Below are 25,110 nucleotides of genomic sequence, written 5' to 3'. Positions count from 1 at the left end.
AATTCAATCATCACAAAATTAGACCCCAATGTCATTTTTATAACAGTTTTATAACTTTTATAAGCTATGGCCAAATATTTTGCATCACCAGGATTGAGACATAATAAAAAAAAAAAAAAAAAAAAGAAATTTTATGAACATAATTTAGATATTTTATTTAACATCATGTAATCAAAGAAACGACACAATGATATTGCAAAAGTCTACCAGAAGCCAAAATAGTATTTCATGCTAGGTTTCGAAATGTCACATTTTCAATTTTTGTCAGTTTTTCGTTAAGTATATGGAAAACTACAAAGCGGTATGTAATTCAATATGTTAACATAACATTATTCAGTAGGTTTCATTAGACTTTATGAAGCAAGATGTCTTAATTCTATAAGGTGATGCAAAATGTTTGGCCATACCTATATATATGTGGGTGTTGTTGATTTACCTTTACATAAATATTATGAATACAGTAATGTGGGTCTCTCAATCAAAACTCTGTTGCATTCTGAAACAAATCTCCATATAGAGGTACAGTAACTGAGGTTGGGTTGCGTTATTTGCACATCAAGCCCTGGAGGACCATCGCTGTATTAAACTATATGACTTAGAGGTGGTTATTTTTGCTGGAAAACTACTGATTAACATCAGACATGTTATACTCTACTGGGAGATGTTAATGTTAACCGATGCTAAAAAATGTATTTTCCTCATAATAGCTTAAAACTATTACTCTTTAACTTTTATTGGGCTGAGAAAATACAATACAATACAATTGATAAACTTTGCATCCTGGTACCTTTGAAATATAATATATGCATATCTACATATTCCAAATTGTGTAAAGTATAAAATGCAACCAAGAAGCTCAAAGATATTCAACTGAAGAAAAGGGTGACTCGTGATAATATTACTTGTGCTAATAAGGCTTTAAAAACCTTAAATGACACTCCTTTAAAGTCATTGAAGCTAATAAAATGTTTTCAATAAATACATCCACTATGCACATCTTTTCAATATATAGGTCTCAAATGTGCAGTTTTGGATAGCAAACATGTATTTTCATTTTAAAACCTGATATCTGGTACTACACTAGGTTAAATAAATGTATGTTTGCAATCCATGCTTTTATACAATCTTCTTCTTGGGTGATTTCACCTGGAGCGTGAAATTATCCCCACTATATTAGCATTGGTATACTGAATCATTGACACTGCTTACCAAAAACATGAATGCAGAATGTGTCCTGCATGAATTCACCAGGTGGCGCTTGCTAACCATAAAACTTTCCCGAGTTGAGATGTATATGAATGTGTTCTCTCCGTGAGAGAAAAAAAAAGAGCAATGCCTCAGGCTTGTGTGCCAGTCTGCTGTGTCTCTCACTGCAGTCACGCTGTCTCTTGCTGTTGCGGCCAATCGACTAACCCAATGCATTTGCAGAGCACTCTGCCGGCACACAGTAGGAAAGGAGGCATGATTAGCTCGCCAGCTGGTATGGCTTTCACATTCTCAGTAATCACATTTGACTTCCTAAAAATCAGAATTAGCCACGTGAATTAAACATATGTTTTTTGGGGGTTTGGACGTTTTCTGTTTTTTTTTGTTTGTTTGTTTTTTTTCTTATACATGTGCTGCAGCAGGTAGTTTGGAGACTATTTTATAACACAACTGGCATGTGGACTTCAGCGAAACGCTTGAGAAATAATAACTAACAGGATCAGTGAAGGCATTTGTTGTAATTTTGTAATATTTCCATGGAACGTTTTTTTTTTATTTCTTCAACATCATAAGTAACAATGTCGAAGAGCACAGAAGGTCCAGCAGAAGACCTCTCCAAGGTGTCGGACGAGGAGCTGATGAAGTGGGGTAAGGAAGAGTTGATACGCAGGCTCCGACGCTCAGAAGCCGAGAAAATGGGGATTATGTTGGACCACGGCAACTTGATCAAGGAGATCAACCGGAGGCTGCAGCTTCATCTGAACGAGATTCGGGGACTCAAGGTACGGCATGGACTGTATATAACTTCTTATTATTTAGACATCTTAATACTGTACATTAAACCTCAACGGCACAGTTAATAACGAGTAGGAGGCTCTTAAGCTAAATAAAAAGAAAGAAAGAAAGAAAGAAAGAAAGAAAAGAAACGTCCTTGTTTGGCAGATAGGATGGCATAATCACTTATAGCAGTTCGGTTGAAATAAAATGCAATCAAACGAATAAAAACACTTTAGGATCGTGAAAACATCAACAACACACACAAAAATTGAATGGTTGCCTGGAACAAATTAAATAGGCGGTGGTTAGAGCACTGCGATTGAGGAGGTAGGGGGCGACTGTGGTAGAACCTTAAATGGAAGACTTTGTTATTATAATTTAAGATGCTATTATTTAAATAAAATCATGTAATACAATAATTTAAAAAACTGTATAACACACAATCAAATAAAAAAGAGGCTTTGAAAGTTAACTGAATGATATATTGGCGTATAAAAGTCAATATTTTTATTTTGTCAGCCAAAAAGCTTACAGGGTGAATAAGGTTAAGGTTATTTGCATATTATTATTATTATTATTATTATTATTATTATTATTATTATTATTATTATTATTTATTTCTTAGCAGACGCCCTTACACTTTCTTGAGTCCCATCACGTTGGTACTGGTATAATTCTTGTGAAAATATGCATTTGGAACTAGTGTTTCTGGGATGACATTCCCCAATACAGGTCAATGGTCCATCTTTTGTGACATTTTGCATAGTATAAATCACTTGCAGTGTGTAAGGACTATAGTTATAGCAAATGCCCCTGCACAGCTGTTTTTTTATTTCAACATTCGACAACATTCTATCAAATTGTAATCTTTTTCACATACTGTTCATTGTTATTAAAATATGTATTTGTTGCATTTGATTTTATTCTAATATTATGGGTAGTTGGGACAAATAATTTGGAGTAGCCTGTTTATTGAAACCTTAAAAGTTCAAGTTAAGGTCAAAATCATCTTCTATTAAGAACTGCATTTGCAACAGATATATTGTGAACGCTGTTAACCAGGTTACTGTGTTAAATATTTCAGTTTATTTTACACGTCTGGCACTTACAGTGCACCTGAAGCCCAACTACTTCAGTGTGCAGATCACATTAGACTAGAAGTAGGTTATTTTTTTCCCCAGCTTAAAAAAAAACAAAACAAAAAACAAACCCTTAGCAGTTTGTTGTAGGATGTAGTTAATTCACGCGACAACCCATTTGAATGAACCTCTGCAGTTGGGCAGCCTTTTTATAACACAGTGGAGTATTCTAAAATAGCACACAGAAGTGTAGCGACTCCTAGGTACAGGGGCCTGCCATTGGGAATTACACCAACAACATTACAGTTAAATAATGGATCTTACAGCAGCACTGGATCTTTAGAAATAGGGTAGACGAGGTCAGGTAATTCAAAGAGGCAAAACATAGTGTCTCATCAAATTCAACAATTTATTTAGCCAACACATAACATGTGTTAAACAATCATTAGTGGTACAAATTACTAGTCAGATGTGGCTTCATGGGTTAAGCAACATTACATAGTACTTTTAAGGCATTGCTTCACAAGCTATGCTATATAGTACTTGTCAGATATTCCTTTGCAGCTATACAGCATTATATAGTACTTGTGAAATATTCCTTCACAAATTACAGTGCTACTGTATATAGTTATTGCAACCAAAATACAATTCTATATAATAAAGTAAACAGAGCAAGGCTAAATGTTTAATAGAATACAAAACAACTCAATATAAGTGCAAATCAATTTCCTTGTTACAAAAAAAATAAATAAACTTACATCTTTAGCCACAGCTCTGCTAGGATTGTGATGCATAGAAAATCACATTTTAAAATACACGAAACACATACCTGCATTGGACAAGAATCCCTGTACATAATTAAAATATCATCAGTTCAGTCTGCCTATAAAATCTGACATTTCTCTCAGATTTGATAGTTCTGATCTCTTTTAAAGTAACTTGTGCTTCCCAGACAAGGCAGTCTTGGTATACATGTAACCTGTCATAAAAGCAGTCCCACATTTTGTTTCATTTTATCCTCCCCACCCCCAGCAAATTACAGCAGGATCATACCCCTGTTAGCTTTCACAAGCAGGTTTAAATATCCCTGGCTTCCTGTTCCTGAGAACAATACTAGAAGCCCATTGGCCAAACTATCCTGCAGGTAATTAATTACCTAAGATTTCATACTCCTTTGTCATGGCTTCAACATGTAATTTTTAAAGTGACAGTGCAACAGACTAAATTAAAATAAAATAAAAAAGTGTGCAAGCAATTACCTTATAAATATTCATAAGATAAAATACATAAATAAGGATAAAATACATAAATAAGGGCGTCTGTTAAGAAATAAATAAAATAATAATAAATAAATAAAACAAGTGGGTGCAAATACATTATTCACACTTGTTAGAGAAGGGAGGGCAGGAACGGTATGGTTAGTGTGGGCAAAATGAACCTCTCCAGTGGAATCTGGGTGATTGTAAGGGCGTTGTTTTACCTGCCTGGTTATAAAAGATAAAAGCACTCTGGAAAGTTTGTCAGGCCCCAAAATGCTGTTTAGATAGTTAGCCAGCTTGAGACTGAAGAGTAGAGTCTGAGTGTGAATAAAGCTGAGAGCACATGAAAGAAAATGGAGGTGCAATGAACTGACATAAGGTAGAGTCTGACCCCAAAGGTCTTTATTCTCAGATTTCCAGCGCTGTTGCTACACACAGTCACACATTTAACCCATTAAGTACCAAGTCAACTTGCAGGTATGCTCCAAAAAATTACAAAGTAGCCTGTCTTCAAATGAGGACAATGGCACTTAATGGTTAAGACAACTGAAAAAGAGAAATTGTCTTTGAGTTTGGTTGAAAATAACAACCCTCACAATCTTTAAACCATTGCTCAATATAAGATTTTCAATCTCCAAGAGAAAAAAATAACATGCTGCAGAACTGAACCCTGCATGTTCTGCAAGCCCAGATTTAACCAACACAATACAAATGTATATAATGAACTGGTTAGTAGTGGTTAATCCAATGGAAATGCTAACTGTTTTCACATATTTTCTTTCCCGTTGAATTTATATTTGTATTTTTACCTCCATTTTCATTCTCACTTTTACCAGCAGCTGATGTGGAAATAACATAATATATATAAAAAAGACATGACCCTCAACACAGCATATTACTGTAAAAAGTGACAAAACAAAATGTTGGGCCAAATTAAAAAATATGTCTGCTTCGGGTTACCCGACCGTCCTTATTTTTTTCTACCCTAAATATTTTTCGCTGATAACGGGCTACATTTTTTTCGATATTAATCTGAAAAATTGTGCGCAGCCTCGTTTTCACTCATGCGATTTTCCAGAAACCTCGTGCAAACAAGATCTTCAGTTTCATATAAATTGTTGGCATCCGAGTACCACCAAGTACCGGTAGTTGTTTTGCACTATGTTTGAAAAATGCGACCACATCACGATTTGCCACAAGTCATTATGGATTGTCTTGTAAATACTGTATTCCGAAATTATTACAAAATGTTCAGATCAGCTGGATAACTTTGAAAAGTCCTCACGGTTGTCATAAATAATTTTCCTGGATTGAAAGCACTTAGATGTATGTGTGTGAACTGTAAAAGAATACTTTAGCATCAAAACCATTTCAGATGCCTTTCAAATACTGTTCCATGAAAAAAGTTAAGCCGGTAGGTAATTTATTTTAAAGTTCCCTAACAATCTAATTAACATACACACATTTTAACGTCCATTTAACTGCTGTCAGCTACTTTTGTACTTGTCCAACTACTAAAATGTACAGAAATATCTGAAAGTGAAAGTAACTCATTTCTTACTGGTAGGCCATACTGTATTACTGTGATAACAACTACGTGTTTTTTTTATGTTGTCATCTCAAAACATGTTAAATGTACACAAAGCCAAATATATATATATATAGATCAGCTATGTGTTGTCATTTAACGTGATAAAACACACAATCAGAATGATTAAACAAACATCCATTTAAAAAAAAAAAAAAAAGACTGCTATTATTATGTTTCAGTTTTGTACTCATAAAAAGCCCTTACAGGAGCAGCCTGTCAGCCAGTCTATCATTAGGGTGGGCGAACAGAGCGTGATCAAGTTCATCCTCTCATTCTACCACTAATACAGTGGAATAGTTGTATGCCTTTGTGTTATGTAGGTATTCACTTCAATTCAGGCCACTAGATTTCAGTTTACAAAAGCTTCCTTATTTTGAAAACTAAACACTGACAGGTATGCAAACCCACTTTCGCAGTCAGCTATGCTCGCTGGAAGTATTTTTTGGTTTAGTTTTTCAGCGTCTTCATGCACTGAATCAAGGATTATAATCCTTGCACTGAATAATAAACTAATGTTATGGAACAACCACCCCTAATGTTACCATGGCGACCACCCCTAAGTAACGTGAACAGGATCTAAATTAAGTTCTGAGTTATTTGGTTTAAACATCAGTATTAGTAACCGGACAACAAAGAAGAAGCCGGGAGGTGGGAACGTAATTAAAATACAAAAAAACAATTATGTAGCCTAAAATATAAAATTACCTTGACAAACTGTTTTCCCAGTACGCAGAAATATCATTAAAATAGCCCTTTCACCCTTTGCAGGAAATTAAATCACTGTGAACACATTTTCAGAAATTCGCTCATATCACTAACATGCCTGTATGTAGACATGTCACAAGGACGGCCGGAGTGGGTGGCGTCAGACCAGAAACAGGAAGTAATACACACAGAGACTTGGGGTTTTGGTGAAGCTGAGCACGTGATCGCACTCAGCATTTAATAATTAACAGACAGAACAGAAAATAAAAAGGTTGTAACACAAAACAGGATACGGCACTTCACGCCAAAATAAAAGAGACAAACAAAACGGACAGACACTAATAAACAGGGACGAACAAACACGGTGAGAAACACTTATTATTATTATTATTTTTATTCCTTTTACCTTCTCTCTCTCTCTCCCGTTCTTTCGCCCTGAACACCCAACCCCGAGTGAGTGCTACGTGTCTCTATATATACTATTGTGCTGGGATTCAATTATTAATTAATTATTCACTTGAATCCCAGCACGTGAATGAATTACGTGCAACCCCGTGCTCACATATTATTACATACTTTAAATGCACGTGAAGTGATAGTGCAATCCTGTGCCTAACTACAATTATACATTTTCAATCACACGTGAAACACAGACCCGTTTATATCCCGTGTACCAATGCCTATACAACAACATTTACACACAACACGTAACATACAACACAGAAATGCACAGAAATGCACAGGGGCGGAGCACATTGCCACAAGACATTATTCTTGAAAATGTTTCTTTGTTATGGCTTATCCCAGAAGGTTGAGATGCAATGTTGGGTTTATTTACAAAGATACATATTCAATATAGAACACAGTAAAACTTTGCAATCCAAACGTGGGAAACAGCGTCTTGGGAAACAAGAACCATTTATTAAATACCAGCATCCAAGTTACTTCTGCCTGTAACAGATGTATTTTGCAGAATGCTTTAATTCAGCTCTACAGGCAGTGTTCTGCAGCGCCCAGTGCTGTGCTGGGAAATCACGGGGGGGGGGGGGGGGGGGGGCGGGGTTTCAATTTATTGACTTTCGGATTTGCAATGTTTTTTAATGTGTACTGTATGAATACTAGTTCACTTTAACCTGGTTAATCCAACCATTTTCATTTGTCAAAATTGAAATATGACAGATTTCAGATATTAATGTTGCAAACACATCATTGCAAATCATGTTTGTTTAAGATAAATAAGGATGCATTCTTTGAAAAAAAAAAGCTGTTTAGAGTCCAAACACATGTACCATGATAATATTAAAGCTAAAACTCTGACTTGTTTCACTTAAATGTTAATTGCCACATCTATTTTGTTATTTTCTGAATTCCATTAAGGTTACAATTATTGCAGATTTGTTATTTTTAATAGGAGACTCATCTTTCTTTTTTTTCCCTCTACTACAAAAATTACTTTATTTACAGCAGACTTTTTACGGCAGTGTTTTTTCACAGTGTAGAAAAGAATGTACTGACAGTGTCGCAGTAATGATGCTGCTATATTTTAGTCCCAGTGGTTTCATTCCTTAGAGCTACCTGCCTATAGCATAAAACAAGGCAGGTGGAAAGTTTGAAGATGCACCCTCAAAATGAGACTGAGCCAGCTGTGAGGTGGAGAAAGGGGAGATGGTGGGAGAATGAAGCAAGATGACAGTGTAACTAATGAAAGTACAACAGGGTTATTAACAATGTACTGTAAAATAGCACTTGCCACTTTTATCATGCTCACACTGCTTATTCAGGAAATAAAAAAAAAAAAAAAAAAGTTTTACCTTCCTACCTACCTACCTACCTACACTATTTTTTTTTCCAGCGTAACCCGAACCACACATATTTTTTTCTTTGGCCTTGGTAAAATAAAAGAGAACATGAATATTGCAATATTGTGGCTTCATGTGTATTTCTTTTAGTCCACATGGTAGTTCAAATATGAAGTGAAGTGGGTCTGTAAGTGATAATATAGTCATGTCAAAAGGCTGGGCATATTGATTCTGTTGACGCCACTGGCTGCTCGTTGTCTCCAGGGCATTACTGTCAATGAGATTGTGCGTCTTGGTACTGTAGTGTTTTCCAAGATATAAGTCCAGTAAAACATATACCAGACGTTTCAAAAAAGAGTTTCCTGTTGTGACTGGTGGTAAAAGTATTTAACTAATCTTTCAGTATTTAACTAGTCTTTTGTCGATATTCAAGGAATTCACAAAAGAAATGCAAGTCAGGCCACATTTATCAGTGCGCTGCTTTATATTATGGTGGGTTGTTTCTTGCTGCAGAATGTTGTTGGTAAAATGGAAAGCTCCAGAAAAAAACATCCTAATGTTTGGTGCTATATGCAATACTGTCATTTTTTCTCTAGCTGTCACAAGCTGTTTATTCTTAAATATGAAAATGTAAATAGTCCTTTTTTTTATGAACCCGTTATTGATATTGTGACAATATTATGGAAACAGCTTATTGCACAATGTTTACTTAAAATGGTTTATTATATTAATATTTTTTTTCCCTGTTTTTTTTCTTTCTGGATCTGAAGGACATAAACCAGAAGCTGCAGGAGGACAACCATGAGCTGAGGGACCTCTGCTGCTTCTTGGATGATGACAGACAAAAGGGGAAAAAAGTGTCAAGGGAGTGGCAAAGACTGGGGAGGTATAGTGCTGGGGTGATGCGAAAAGAAGTGACCTTGTATTTGCAAAAACTGAAGGAGCTTGAGGTGAAGCAAGAGGAGGTGATAAAGGAAAACCTGGAACTGAAAGAACTTTGCTTGATGTTGGATGAGGAAAAGAGTGCTGGTGCGTGTAGCCGCAGTTCAATAGACAGCCAGAATAGCCTGTGCCAGATATCAGCAACAGGCACTGGTCTACTGAGGGATGTGGGAGATGGGAGCAGTACCTCCAGCACAGGAAGCACAGACAGTCCAGACAACCTCCATCACAAACATCTAGCAACTGGCAGTCCAGAACACCTCCAGAAATCACGAAGCGAGGGAAGCCCAGAGCACCAGCAAAAAACTAAATGTAGCAGTAGCCCTGATCAGAAACATCTGAGAGGGGCAAGCCCAGAACAGCACAAGGGCCTGGGCAGAGGGAGTCCCGAGCATCAAAAGCTTACCACCAGTGCCAGCCCTGAAAATCTGCAGAAACACCTTCTGAGCAGTACCAATAGCCCAGAGCACTTCCAAAAGCACAGAGGAGGTGGCAGCCCCGAACATCAAAAGCACAGCAGTGTTAGCCCAGAGCATCTGCAGAAACAAGTGGTGACTGGTACGCCAGAACATCTACAGAAAGCCAGGGGAGGAAGCCCGGAACAGCTCAGACATCAGTACAGTGGGAGCCTGGAGCACCTAAAATACCCAGGTGGAAGTACCAGCAGGGAAGGGATGCAGCGAAGGCAAGCCCCAGACGAAATGTCGCCTCATCACAGGAGTATATACAATGGGATGAATGGTGGGTTGCTAGACCTACTGAAACCTCATTTGCAAAGACTACAGGCACACAAAACACAAAACACTAAACAGTGACAGTATTTCATTTTAACATGTCTGGCTTTGAACCCTGGAACTGCCAGCCCTCAAATGGGGTCTGGTATTTCTTGGGTTTCTTAAAGACTGCAGGAATTATTGTTTGAACTGCAGCAATAACATTAAAATAGTACCTCAGACCAAGTAGATATGGGATGAATAGCTGTATACTAGGGTGCTGTCACTTCTTTCTTTATTTTATTTTATTTTATTTTATTTTATTTTATTTTATTTATTTATTTTTTTAAGACATACGGCAGAGAGTTTGATAGCCGGGCAATTTTAATATGTTATGGGGATTTTACAGAACTAAAAATCCCATGAGCTGTAATTAACATATGTGAAGTGGACTATTACATACCGATAAATTAAATCTCTTAAGTTTCATAAATGTATTTATGGGATTTTAATCATAAGTCTATCATTTTTTAAGGGAGTAAGAATCAGTTGTAAATGAAAATCCTAAGAGGTGAATTCATTTGATATTGCTGTTTTAGATAGCTGGCTTAAGTAAGAGTGCCTTACCAATTTTAGTTATGGTGCTTAGATTTAATGCAGTTTTGCATTGTATATTTAAAGATACACTGTTTAAAAAGAACAGTTAAAAAGCTTCTCTAATTATTTACTGCTAATTATGTGCCTCGTTTATACAGCTGCACTTGTTCTTTTTTCTATATGCACCTTCATTTTTAGTGTTCAGAATACTTTGAAGGTTACTTCAGATGTTTTGCTGGACATCATTGCTATGTTAACAGCATAGTCTACTGATCTGAAGCTAGAGCAGTGGTGGATTGTGTTTTCTTTCTGATTCATTATCCCGCCTGATTCTGGTTATTATACATTTCATGTAAACTGGATTAACAGGGGATCTAGAATCTGTGCTATAAAAAGTTACCCCCATTGCAGTGGGAAAAAAAATAATATAGAATAAAGTATTTGATAATGCTGTGTAATTTAATTGTTCACAATGTTTATTGCTTCACTTTGTACTAACGTAGCCTTTGATTAGTAAGCTAGAGTAAAAAATATTAACGCACAAACTGGGCTTGCTTCTCATCCCCTACTGAGGTTAATAACGATTTTGAAAGGAAAAGTGTAGAGTAGAAAGAAAGAAATGGATTACCGGTACAGCATTTTTATTTATTTTTTATATTACTTTTGCCTTAATTATCATAATAAGGTGATTTAGATAAGTTGGCCGTATTATATTATCAAGGTTAGGCTATAGCACTGTTTACAATTTTATTATAATACAGTAGATAATTTATAAACAAGGAGGCCATTTGGCCCATCAATGCTTGCTTGGCTCCTTGTAGCTGATTTATCTTAAAACTTGAATCTCCATTACTCAGCATCAACAACATGGCTAGGTAACCCATTCCATACCTTCACCACTCTCTGTGTAAAGAAGTGTCCCCTATCCTCTGTTCTTCACTTTAGAGTTTCCAAATGTGTCCTCTGGTTCTGGTTGCCATGCAGAGAGTATCTACCATGGTTAAAGATTTTAAATACTTCAAATCAAGTTATTTTTCATGGAGTCTTTGCCATGTGACATCAAAGTATTTTAAAAAGTTTGCTGTTTTTTAAATCAGTGTAACACCAATTTTTCTGCTCAGTTTGAAATTCCCAATTTGAAAGTTGCATCAACCAGCAACCCACTTATCAATCATGAAAACTGAAGATCAACTGGTGACCTCTGTCAAGCCAAGTGCTTATTTTCCCATCTTGAGCCCAAGCAATGGGTGTTACCAAAGCTAATGAAGCCTGGAGTCAAGTGTCCAGCATACAAAGTCTCCACCTTGACATCTGACCAGTAAGGGTCGCTAAAGCCCAATGAAGTGACTTATTCCCAGACAATGTGATTCCCTAACCCTGCTGGAGTCCAAAGGCCAATGCAGCGCTTTAACTTGGTGATACCCTAACGGTACATGCTATTTTTATATATATATATATATATATATATATATATACACACATACACATATACATATACATAACAGGAAACATACATAATACAGTATGTAGGTTTAGACACATAACAGACGTGTACAGTTTCTTCATTTAGAATATCAATTCTAAACTTGTACGTGCTATTTTTTTAATACTTTGACGGAAAAATAAATCTGCAACTTGGTTTGTATTCTGTAATGTTTAAACATTTGTAAGTAGCCAAACTGCAAAGTTTTTGTGTTGATTGAAATAATAATGAACACAAAGTAAGGAAGATACATTGAAAGAATATGAACCTGCATTAACTGGATAGTATGCTGTTGCTCAGTAGTGATAACCTCAAAATGGCTGGTCTTTTCAGAAGAGCTGCAGAAGCATTTGTACAAAATATAACAGTTCCTAAAATGCATAATAAAAAACACACTCTAAAATGTTGAACTTGAAATCCTTTACATACAGTACAGTAAAACTCCTGCTAGTTTGTGGTGCTTTGGGGTAGGATATGTGTTGCTGTTTTACACCATTCAGGGTTAAAAAAACAAAACAAAACAGTTAGGGACATGTGAAATTAAGTTAATGTCATTTAGGAGTTCAGTCAGGAAAACTCATGCGATAGAGAACAATACTTATTAAAGCGTAGACAACAAATACTACATTGTACATATGTCATTACATCTTTGGCTTTTGGCTGGCCCTTTGAGGTACCCCTGCCCATAATTTAGTTTGCTGATAGTGGAGAGGCTGACTGTAGGGACGTTATGGGCAGGGGAGCAGGATAGCTGCCCTCCCCCTAAGAGGAAGCCGAAAAACAGGTGGAGAGTGAAGTATGGTTAGACTAAAGATAGATTCAGCTGATCAAAGGTTGTTCAGTTTTTTTTTATCCTTCAGCATTTCTTCATGATGAGAACTCTAGAAAGAAAGAGTCAATAGAAACTGCATGTACCAGGCACATCTGTCGGTTCTTGATGATGTATAAGCGAATCAATTACTTCCCAGAACTGTTGTACAGTCTACAGTAGGAAAGGGGACAGTGGTTTGTAATGCCAGTTTCTGTTGAATGGCAACAGTGTTTAGATTTGCTAAGAAATATTTGTTTGGTAATTTCTGTAAATTGTTTAACTTGAGTTTCCTATGGTTCCGTTTTAATGTGTTACAGTACATTGTCTTATGCCTTTAGAAGTTTTGTGTAAGTATTTGAAATGGGAGTAATATGATGGGATGTTGATTTTTTATACCAGCGCAGATATACTTTATTGGCACTTCAAGTACAGAGACAATAAAGATAGCTGCATCCTGTTCCTTTGGTGGTTGAACACAAACAACTTTGACCTAGCTTTACTTTATTCCATTTGTAGGTTCTGTAACACATTTCAGCCTTCACTCGTCATTACAGGCTGACATTCACTCTGTGCAGTGTTATCCAAGAAGCTGGAATTACATAAAAATATGAACCAGTACAGTGTTCAATATAATCAAAGGTGTTTATTCTGTAATTCTCATTCATAGAATAACCGCTGTACTTGTTGAATGTTAACAAATAGTAAACTAGTATGGCAGCAGCAGTACATTGCAAAAAAAAGGTAGGTAATTTAATATATCCAAGGTCTAGCTTCAATTTAAATAGATAGGGTTGTTTACAACAATGTTTGACAAGCAGGGAGTGTTGGATGACTTATGCAGCAGTACAATGATTATTGTTTTCAGTAGGTTTCATTACAGATTGTTTTAGTTAAAACAAAGCTGTGGCAGACTGTTACTTCTGAATGGCTGTGTTGGATAGAATATAAAGCTCTGTGTGAAACTACTAAATGGTATGTTAACTGTGGTCTGCAATCAAGTGAATCCTCTTATACTGTAAATTACACATGTTAAAATAAAAATACATGTTCATGGTGGATCCCTTGTACCATTTTTTTAGTTGCTCTTTTTTACTGTGAATAAAGTTTGTTTGAGGGATGGATCTAAAAAAAAAAAAAAAAAATACTTCAAACTTAATTTATTAAATTAAATTACCAATGAGCAGTATAAAAGACAATCCACCACGATTTAAACAAAATCAATGACCCGTTTTGAATAAAATATTTATTTTTATTTGGAAATAAATTCTGTAGACTCTTGGCAATCCAAACCAGTTTAAATTAGAGATGTATTTTGAAGGATTTATCATAATCTGTACCATAAAAAATGCCTTATCTAGTCTTTGTTTGAGATTTTTGATGCTGGCATTTCATTAAAAAAAAACCAGTAATAACCATTTGAAAAAAAAAAAAACACTACATTTTTTATCATATAATTATTATATTGTGTTCTTATTGTAATTTATAAGAGTTTATCTTTATGAAGAAACTTCAGTAGCAGTGTTAGATTCTAAAGATATCACTTGGATCTATGTGCTTACAAAGCTGATTTTTTGACACCTATAGGGTTCAGTTGGGTCAGTTTACATGAGTGCTTTTTCTCACGGGAATCGGCAATGTGTGTGCACGTTTGCTGGAAACTTGTGAAACTGGCCCAAAACAACAGACCAAGTATTTAAGGGAGAGTCTCGTGTGATTCCAGGAAATGCTTGTGAAATCAACGCCCACTTACACATGTAAACACAAGTTTCTCGTGAAAATGTTAATTAGCTTGTTCAAGTCCTTTCCTAAAGCCGCTATAAAAGTCACATAGGGATACTTAAGTTAATATGGTCCAAAGATGGGAGCAGAGAAGTTAATTTTTTGTTTACAGTATCAGATTGATGTTGCAGAGAACCCCACTTTTTTCTCTGTCTTCCCTAAAACATTGCATAATGCTAATCATACATGGATCTAAATGTGTTTGTAAAGTATCATAGAGATTGTATTTACCAAGTTTCTGTTTAAAAGTATTACTAAAAATGTTTGATAAATTGCATCGTGGGCTTGTGAATTCAGGTGGTTACAGCTACTGTACAGTACTTCAGAATACACTTGCAAATAGCTTTCCAAACAACTGTCAAAACATCTTTATTGTAAAGTACTACTAAATACTATGTTTAAATGTGTATAACTATACTCCCATGTAGTTCCTCTGAGTTATGTCTGAGCAAAACCCATGTCCATCCTCCGCTTACGTCCGTTGGAGCGATGAAGAGACTCAGGTGTTAATGATGATATGATGAGGCAGCTTGATACAATGCACAACACGAACATTGTTTAACCCACTCAAAATAAAATGTGGTGTGGAATTTTTGTGACTTATTTCTCAGGGAATCAACAATACTACTCAAAATTCCAATTCTTTATTTAGCAGAAGCAGTCAAACAAGTACACCACAAATGAGGATGCTGTATTTGATATAAGCTAATGAAACAAAAATGTGATACAAAATAAAAGTACAGTCGGGTTACAAAAGTAAAGATAGTCGTGCATCTCTAATAGCAGGATCCTCTTCATACCGCTTTTGTGCAATTCTTGCTGGCAGCTGGGGTAGCTGTTCCACTTACCTGAACACCTCCTTACGGTCCTCGCACAGATTATGCAGCAGGCTGTAATAATTTGGGGAACGAGCTCATGGTTCACTTCAGTACGCTTCAGTAGTATCCGCCCCCTCCCTTGCAATAGCCCAAACACCAGTTCAATGACCACTTGGATTTGGCCCAGTTTATTATTAATAAAGATCTAACCCCCCCTTCCCCCCACCACAGATGATGTGTGAAAAGCAGTGTGGGCGACAACACTAAAACAAAGTATTAAAAAAGCAGGCACTATCCATCAGCAAATCAGATCTTTAATAACCATTTACATCACTCACGATGACACTTGGATTGTTTCTCGTGAAACTGTTCTCTGCTAATGTAAACAGTATTTTGGGGACTTTCACGGTTAACAGCACGAGACTCTAAATGGGCCGTCAGCATGGCTAATTTAAATCTGACCCCCCTCCCCCTCTCCTTCATTTGCATAGCGATCGGGGAAAAGTAGATGTTCCGAGGAAAATGAAATGCTTTACATGTAAACGCAAAAACGTACCAAGTCCACGTTTATTTCGCGAGTCATACATGTCTCGAGAAACAGAAAACATCGGCCCATTGAGGAAGTTTCCACATGGGTTCTAATTTTACTCGAGACATTGTGCTGAGCCAAATGAAAAATGGCCCTTTACATTTCGAGTTTCCATTGGCTCAGCTTATTTTACTCGAAGACCCTGTTTTCACCCGATGTCATCCAAATGAAGGGGAAAGGATGAGGTCAATATGCAAATTATCTATGCATAGCGTTCTTGTGCTGTTTTCGCAGGCGGCTCGTGAAAATTTGAATCCATGCACAGAGAACAGATGCATGAGAGAATCTCACCTGGAAATCCACGGTTGTCAGGTATCATCTTTTTTGAGTGAACCTGTTTAAAGCACAGTGTTAAGCTCATGTAATAAAGCTGTGATCTGTAAATGCCTTGTGCCTGGTTGTTTAATAATATGTTTTACTGCTCTTGCCCAAATTGTTTTTCAAATGTCCATTGGTTGGGTGGCATATCGTTAGTAGTGAATAATATTTCAACTAATTTATCACACAACTTATTAATTAAAGAAAAAATAAAATAATTAACCCAGAGTTGTATAATGAAACTGTCCAACCCAGCTATTGCAAACCGGTGGAGTCATAGGATTATAGAGATCTTTGCCAGACACATTCCACGTATGCTCCAAGGCTGTCTGGATTGGGAGCAGTGGACATTTTTATGTGAAATGCGGGCTTCCATGTGAAAATGGGTGTGAATTTCCTGTGTTTTACGTCATGCTTACGAGAAAATGGGGCAGTTTCCTTGCGGGGCTATTTACACGTGAAGTGGCGATGCGCGTGCATGTTTGGGAGAATGACTTATGTGAATCAGATTTGTGGCAGAAAAAAACCTGCCAAAGACAAGGATAGGGTAAATCTCATTTACTTGTGTAAATGACGAAAAACCATGCCCATTTTCACATGGAAACCTGTATTTAACATGAAAATGTAAATGAAGTGGTGTATTTCACCTTAATGATAATGCTGGCAGTTTTCTTTTTATTGTTGTTTTTTGCTGTGTGTCTGTCCTGTCGTGCTGTATATCTCAAGTGGGTTTACAGTTCTGTATAAAACCACTTACAAATATACCATAAACTGTGGTGTACACTTGTTATAGTATTAAAGCAGCTGTTTGAGAATACCCTTGCTGTAAAAAATACGCTAAAGTTAAACACGAAGAGCAAGTGAGCTGCTTAAATGTCTGTAACTGAATTAATTCCCATCCTTTTTTTGATCCTAGCTATGTCCAAAGACAACGCCTGTCCCCCCTCCACGTTAATAAATATAATTGGTGAACTGGATGTCATGAGCCAGCTCGATCGCCCCAAAACAGCACAACAAACATACAGTATATACCAACACGTTGTTGACGCTCTCTCAGAACTAATCAAATAAAATCGTAAATGAACCTATTGATTTTGTTTTATTTGTTTGCATCATTAATATTTAACACACCGGTAAATCCAACACAACTTAAAAGAAAGGAGAGAATCTCTGACAGCACGAGTCTCCTCAGATCGCTGGTGTCCAATTGAAATGAAAGTGGCAGCTGAGGTAACCATCCTCCTGTCTGTCTCACAGGCAGCCACTGATTCCTGAACACCTTGTTTTGTTTTTGAGTTTGTGCAGGATACAGCAGGCAGAGGCAATTTTGGCAATTAACTCATGCTGCACGTCAGTCTGTTTCATCAGTATCCACCACCTCCCTTTCAAGTGCCCGCTACCTGTATTTGCCCAAGCGTGGTGTTGAATGCTTCCTCAGCAAGTGTTTAAGTAGGATTATCCTGTTATCGTTCTAGTCAATTTATCTATTTTTTTTTATTATTCTATCATATGAAGTCCAGTGGTGTATTCTATAATGAAGTAATATATTCTTTCTTTTGTAGTATGTTTTGTAATTCATTTTCTCAGGTCACAGAATCGTCGTTCAGCAATTTTTTCATTCAGCCATTTTATCTTGTTGTTTAGGAATGGAGGTGGAGGGAGTTCCTTTGAAAAGGGACGGGACTGACAGTGATGTGAACCAATCACATGACAGACGGAGACTATTGCCCGGTGGTGTAAGGATGTGAGGGCAATAGTTAAATCTATTTTTGCTCCTATATCTAGCATGCAATACATTTTTGTTATTCCACTTAAGTGGGATAACATAAGTGGAATAACGTCACAAGTGGGATAGCATGCTTACCGGGACTAGTTTTGAATGTGTCTTTGCTTACATTCCAATCCAGTGGTGTTCTGCTGAAATTCACATTCACAGGACAGATCTGAGGTAGTTCAAACAATATGTGTTTTATAACAACTTTAAAATATCTAAAATAATTTCAGATTTTTATTGTTGTTTTGATTTGGACACTGATTTCCTTGACAACAAGTTTATTCAAGAAATGCCAGTTACCGATCTGCCAGCGTGACTTATCTGAACAGCCTGTTGCCCCTTTATTACCACCGGTAATGATAAGAAACAACAGAGAGGCTGCAAAGTGACAGACTGAACTCAAGGTTCTATCTAAAAAGACAAAAAGACCAAAACAGGGTTCAAAATTAATCCGCGTCAAAGCATAGTCTGTTGACAGTGAAAGTAAAGATCTGCCAGGTAAAATAATCCTGTATAATTTAATATAAAAATGTACACATTTTATTGCTGTTTATTTTAAAACATAAACTGAATGAACGTTCATGGTATACGGTTCTGATCTCTGTACATTATATGGTTTTGATCTCCATACATTATTTTTATCTGTTTACTTGGCATGGGATCAAAAGCCAATTAATCACACATTTCATAACATTTGTGCATGTCATTTACTGTAATACAAGACTAGTGAAGCTTAGAATAAAGCTAAGAGTTGGATTTTAAGGAGCAGAAGTACAACTGTTAAAGTCATTGAGGTAGACTTAAGAATTAATTATAGTTGTGTCAGCCAATCACATTCTTCATTCAGTTACTAAAGTAAATAAATAAACTGTAACTTTATGTGGGTATGGGTCATCATATAGAGAAGGTGAAAAATTAAAACGTGTATTCTCAATAAATTAGGGGCATGCTGTAGCTGGTACTCAGATTGAAAGTTCTGTTATCACACTCTGAACACTTTTTGGGGAAAGTTGAGGCAAATATTATTATTTATTATTATTTGTCGGACGCCTTTATCCAAGGCAACTTACAGAGACTAGGGTGTGTAAACTATGCATCAGCTGCAGAGTCACTTACAACTACGTCTCATCTGAAAGATGGAGCACAAGGAGGTTAAGTGACTTGCTCAAGGTCACACAATGAGTCAGTGGCTGAGGTGGGATTTAAACCGAGGACCTCCTGGTTACAAGCCCATTTCTTTAACCACTGGACCACACAGCCTCGCAGAATATGTTGGGTCAGCACAAAAGTCATTTTTAGCAACACTGTTAGCTAAGGGAAGGACTGTTGTTCATAGAGGATAACTAACTCTTGGTTTCTGCCTTGTGATTATAAGTAAGTAGCTTTGTTTTGTATTGTCCTTTGTATGATGTTTGCAATATTTGTGAGTGGGTCTTATTACAATTTCTCTCTTGCTGTGTTTTTTGTTTCTTTTTTGGTAAGTTTGTGTTATGGTGCTTTGACCTCAGGTTTGGAACTGCTTGTTAGTTCTAGCTGCCTGCCATAGACACAAAATAACAACAAAAACATTTGTTGTTCAGATGTTATTTCTATGCAATCCTTACAAACGTATATGAATTTGCGGCTGTTGTTTTAAAGTGTTCCCCACATTATCTATTGCAGACAGCTGGAACTGAAGAGCAGTCCCTGAATCACCTTTTTTTTCTTTTATGTAAGTCACCTTGGATAAAGGTGTCTACCAAATAAATTAATAATAATAATAATAATAATAATAATAATATACTAGGGGTGCACCGATAAATGTTTTCTTGGCTGATACCGATAGCTGATGATTATCTACCTATATTGGGCGATAATGATAGGATACTGATAATAATAGACAGTGCAGGTAAGCTCTTGTAAACGACTAGAACAAGACATAGGGCCTATATCTATAATTATAGATTGGCATTGAATTATATTTATAATTATAAATGTTAAAAAATGAACAGATACAATTTACGTGTTGTATTTATGACTAAAACGAACAGGTATTGTTTACCTGTTGCATTTACTTCAGAAAATTAATACAAAGAATAACATAGTATTATATTGTGTGCTTGACAGCAATTTATACATTTGTTTTACAACACAGTCACACAAAAATAACATTTTGCATTTGTACTAGTAAAAACACTTCTGTAGAAAAAAATATGTGAAGTGACAATAACTTGTATAGCCACTTGCTGTCAAGCATTGCGTATTATAACATCTACCTATACTGTACAATAGAAAAGAAAAATGTAGCCTAGACAATGTCAACTACAACAACATTTGTTAAATTTGTATTTTAAGCATAAACTGCTTAAAAATGCAGCACAACTTAAATTGTTCACTTAATACAAAAACAAAAAAAACAAAACATTACATTTCCGGTAACTAAATTCAGTCAAACTTGAATTTGTTACTTAACAAAAGACGGCACAGTAATCAATTTCTGCTTCAAAATGTCGCCGAATACACCCGCAACCAATGCAGATTAAGCAAGATAAAAAAAAAAATTACAAAAGGTCATTTTGAAGTACACTGTATAATAATAATAATAATAATAATAATAATAATAATAATAATAACGTAACGACCCGGCAGTCTGCGCTAACTAAGAGGACTTGTTTTGCTGTTCGGACGCGGAGACAGTGTTGAGCAGCATGGGGCAGACGAACACTCCAGAGTCTTAAATATTCAAAAATATTTTTAAAAAAAGCATCAGAATAATATTCTACTCACAGTTCATTGTTGGATTTAATGTAGCATCAAGTCTGTTCTGCTGCACACAACTCGCTATCCTGTTGTTGTCTTCAGATATTTTTTAAAAAAAAATCCAAACGCTGCTCTTTTGAGACATATTAACTGCAGGTTGATTGTACTTTACACAGCACTGCGTCATGATTAGTATAGTAAGCATGCCTGACCAAACATTAAATTATGTGCTGGAAGAAATTCAAGCATGAATATCGGTGTACATTATCGGATAAAGTAACAAAAACTGCCGATCGCTGATTGCGTTTTTTTTCCTGATATCGGTGCCATGCCAACAGGCTACCGATTATCGCTGCACCACTATATTATATGTTTTTGAGTAATTTTAACTACAACCAGTGGGATTGCAAACATTATAAAAAGCAAGAGAACAATAAAACAAACCTGAAGAAAATGAAAAATAGCAAACTCATTTTCGAGGAAAAATTCCTCGAAAATGAACTAAGCACTGGCAGATTGAGTAGCACAAGATAACAGTCGTAGAAGTTTCAGCCTCCCAGTGGAGGTGAAAACGCATAATATTTTATTACTTATTATAAAAGGGCGATACGTGGGTCGTCACTGAATAATACTGAATACAGTGAGCATTGGGTGTTGACACGCCGCACAGGCGCACAGATTCAATTACAACACAGGTCCTGATGTACCAACCATAGTAATCCTAGCGCCGGATTTAATAAAGAAAAGAAAACAAACTTAAATATAAAAGTTTGCTATGCAAGGTGAGCACTAGTCACACCCAAAGGAACGTCCCGCTACAGGAACCTACTACACTACGCAAATGTTCTCTATACTGTTTGGGATCAACATCCCCTAAACTGACCTACTTCTGGGCTCCCAGAGTCTCGGCATCCTCATGGGAACTCGGGCCTCTTCAAATGGCCTTTTCAATCGGCTTCAGCTGGGCAATGCCTTCACAAGCACCGTCTTGGATTGGAAGGGTTTTGTGTAGTAGTTCTCTCTATGGAGCAGACACTCTCCTCCTCTATGTCAACACGGCAAGCCTTCGCTCAGCGCCCGTCGGTATGGCTGTGGCTGTGCAGTAACCTCGAGCTGTGGTGCAGATGCCTTTTGAGCTGTGCACAGCCTCCCCTGGCATGCCCCCCAAGCCAATCAGGACCTCTTGATCAGCTCAGCGGCAGACAAGCCTACCTGCTCGATTAGTTGCCTAGCAACGCGTCTCCTGTTCCGTGTTCCAGTTGCACCCATCCACACAAGAACCAGCGACAGGGCTCTCCCTGTCACATACCCCCCCCCCCCCTCTCAGAATGGCACCACCAGTACATTCGATTTTTTTCAGCTGGTTCCTCTTCTGTTTGGGGGGGACAACGGGTGATGGGAGGTCCAGACACGATGGTGGGGTGCCTGGAAGCACGGGCCAAGGGAGCTGACCAGATTGCAGCACAGGCTTCTCTCCTTCCTCGCTCTCTGGGACAGCAGTTCTTCCTTCTTTGGCCCTCGGGATGGCCGTTACTCCTCCTCTGGCCTTTGAGGACAGTAGCTCCTCCTAATTTTGCCTTTGAGGCATCCTCACGACAACTCCAGCCTCTTCAAAAGGCCTCGGCTGAGCAATGTCTTCATGAGCACCGTCTCCTCCTCGATGCCAACGCAGCAAGTTTTCGCTCAGCGCCAGTCTGTATGGCTATGGCCATGCAGTAGCCTCCAACTGTGGCGCAGACACTTTTTGAGCTGCACGCAGGCTCCCCGGGCACGCCTACCTGCTCAATTAGTTGCCTAGCAACGCGTCTCCTGTTCCGCGTCCCAGCTACACCCATCCGCACAAGAACCAGCGACAGGTCTCTCCCTGTCACACTTACACAGTCAGATTTTCAAATACAGAATTAGCTTGTGGTGTAGTATTAATCTCTGACAATTTGAAATTATGAAACTACTGCTGATTTCAACACCAGTTACCCACAGAAATAGTTTTTGCAGTGGAACCAGGAATGCTGGATCTCTAGCACTGTAGCTTTCTCAGTTAGGTGTAGAGTGGGAGGTGACGGTTGGTATGTAAGACTGCTGATGGTAGGCGATTTTTAATTGCAGTTTTTAAACAACTGTATACAGCTACTAGCCTTGAGAGTTTTACAGGCACTGGAAGTTACATTTATTTCACCAAAAAGGACAGTGCGGTACCTTTGCTGCAGTATGAATAAATGTTTGTTTAAAGTACTGTAGTAAATGTAGGCCAGCAAAAATAAACAATCCTGACTGGAGGAAGGTTTTTTTTTAATATATTTATATACATATTGTACAGAAGCCAAAAAAAACCAACCGTTCACTCTATAGGAATATTTATCAGCATAAGTCTATCTTCATTTGATTTGTGCTGGTTAAAAGGCTGAATTGAAGAAGCACAACATTTTTTAACCCCTTTGTCTGCCTATAACTAATTGCCTACAGCGGGGGTCCTGGTGGGTCATTCCACTATTGGTTTCTATAGGTATAATGAAATTAACTTCTTATAATAATGAACTTACTGATATTGACAATGGTTATTATCCTGGCATTACTACAGGACTTGAGAAGAGATCTGAAGTTACATACTATACAGATCTGCACAGCATTCCTTAGGAAATTGTAGGTGGAATCAGCTAATTCTAAACAGGCAACCCAAATGGTAGCTCGGGCTATTGTTGTCCCAAGGGCTTTGATAAAGAAATCTACATTAAAGTATATTGAAAGATAATGACTGAAGTTTTGACGGTAATTGTGAAAAATAAAACTTGTGACAACTGCTTCTGTAGTAGATTTAATAGATTATTTTCTTCTCAGTCTACAGGCTATGAGAAAGGGAAGCCGAAAGAAATTTGAATTTGAAGTAGTATACTGTATACTTGTGACCTGGGAAAACAAGAGGAATGGAGACGTAGCTTTTGAGAATTAGAGGGGGAAAGGATGGCTTGAAATAAGTATTAGATTTAGCCGAAATGCCATTAAAAATGGAATTGCGTATAACAAAGTATTTTTTTTTTTTTTAAAAAAGGGAAATATACAATAAGATGATAAGCTTGAAAAGTATTTAAGAGCATCTTAGTACAACTCTTAATTGATTGACCATTATACTGGACGAAATACAACACCATAGTCATTGTATTTATCTTGCTCTTATTGTATTATTACTTGTACTGTAACACTTGAAATGTATTTGCTTACGATTGTAAGTCGCCCTGGATAAGGGCGTCTGCTAAGAAATAAATAATAATAATAACACATGGTTAAGCAGAGATATGTTCAAAAGTAGTATCTTCCATATGAATCCAATAATTACATGATTCATATCAGCAGTTTCAAGGTCAATAACTATATAGTGCTAAAATAATGTACAGTAATTAAAACAGTTACAATTTTGATATGCCAATCATGATACAGTAAAAAAAAAAGAAAAAAAAAAAGAAAATATTTTAAATACCTTGGATCTATACTTTAACCTGACATGCTCTAAATTCCGAAATTTTGCATTTAATTGACTGAATGGTTTCATACCTGAACAGGGAATTCCAAATGAGGTCAGATGAACTTTAATGTGAAGTTTTGCCTTTTAAAGCTGCAGCTGGATTGAAAGTGCCGACTGCTTGTGATAAGTCTCTCTTTAAAAGGCAGGGGGATCTGAGGATATATAGCAATTGAGTTTAAGGTTAACTGACTTCTTCAAGGTAATTAACAAAAAACATGAGGGATGGAGTTAGTTCATATCAAGTCAGTTTCTGCAAGTTGATGAGCTTCTTTGCCTGGTTTTCTTTGAATAATGCAGTTTACGTGTTTGAAGATATCATGTAAAGTTTGAGTTTTAGCTAATAATGTGATGCACCATATATTTTCAAAAACATCCAGATGGTTTCATTCTAGCTCACAACCTGCTGCTCTTTCAGCATTTCAAAGCTGCTTAAAAGCTCAGCAGTGCATAAGCAAGCAATGCATAACCGAGTGATTTATCAGGTTACTGACAGGACACCTTTCTATAGCCAGAAACTAGGCTTGTATCAACTGTGGTTCACTTTGTTTTGAAGGAATGCTTTCCAATGCTTTGAATTGGTAATGCTTTCCTACCTTTTCTTACCCATATCACCA

The 25,110-nt window shown here is 36.9% G+C and overlaps 1 protein-coding gene across 2 annotated transcripts in view; it reads left to right on the top strand.

Annotated features, from left to right (window-relative positions):
* Positions 1–1,361: 1,361 nt before the first annotated feature.
* The window catches only part of ccdc85a (coiled-coil domain containing 85A), a 50,901-nt gene continuing 27,152 nt past the window's right edge, over positions 1,362–25,110 (top strand). Inside the window, exons 1-3 of one of the 2 annotated variants that reach the window (XM_034003110.3) lie at positions 1,362–1,480; positions 1,780–1,988; positions 9,187–10,099. In XM_034003110.3, the coding sequence (XP_033859001.2) occupies positions 1,417–1,480; positions 1,780–1,988; positions 9,187–10,099 (1,186 nt within the window). In that variant the 5' untranslated portion in view covers positions 1,362–1,416. Of the gene's footprint in view, positions 1,989–9,186; positions 10,100–25,110 lie in introns of both variants that reach the window. The other variant, XM_034003108.3, reaches the window with a different exon arrangement.

The sequence above is a fragment of the Acipenser ruthenus genome, chromosome 5 (genome assembly GCF_902713425.1).
Source record: "Acipenser ruthenus chromosome 5, fAciRut3.2 maternal haplotype, whole genome shotgun sequence".
NCBI classification, from domain to species: domain Eukaryota; kingdom Metazoa; phylum Chordata; class Actinopteri; order Acipenseriformes; family Acipenseridae; genus Acipenser; species Acipenser ruthenus.
This window is presented reverse-complemented; position numbering and strand designations above follow the sequence as displayed.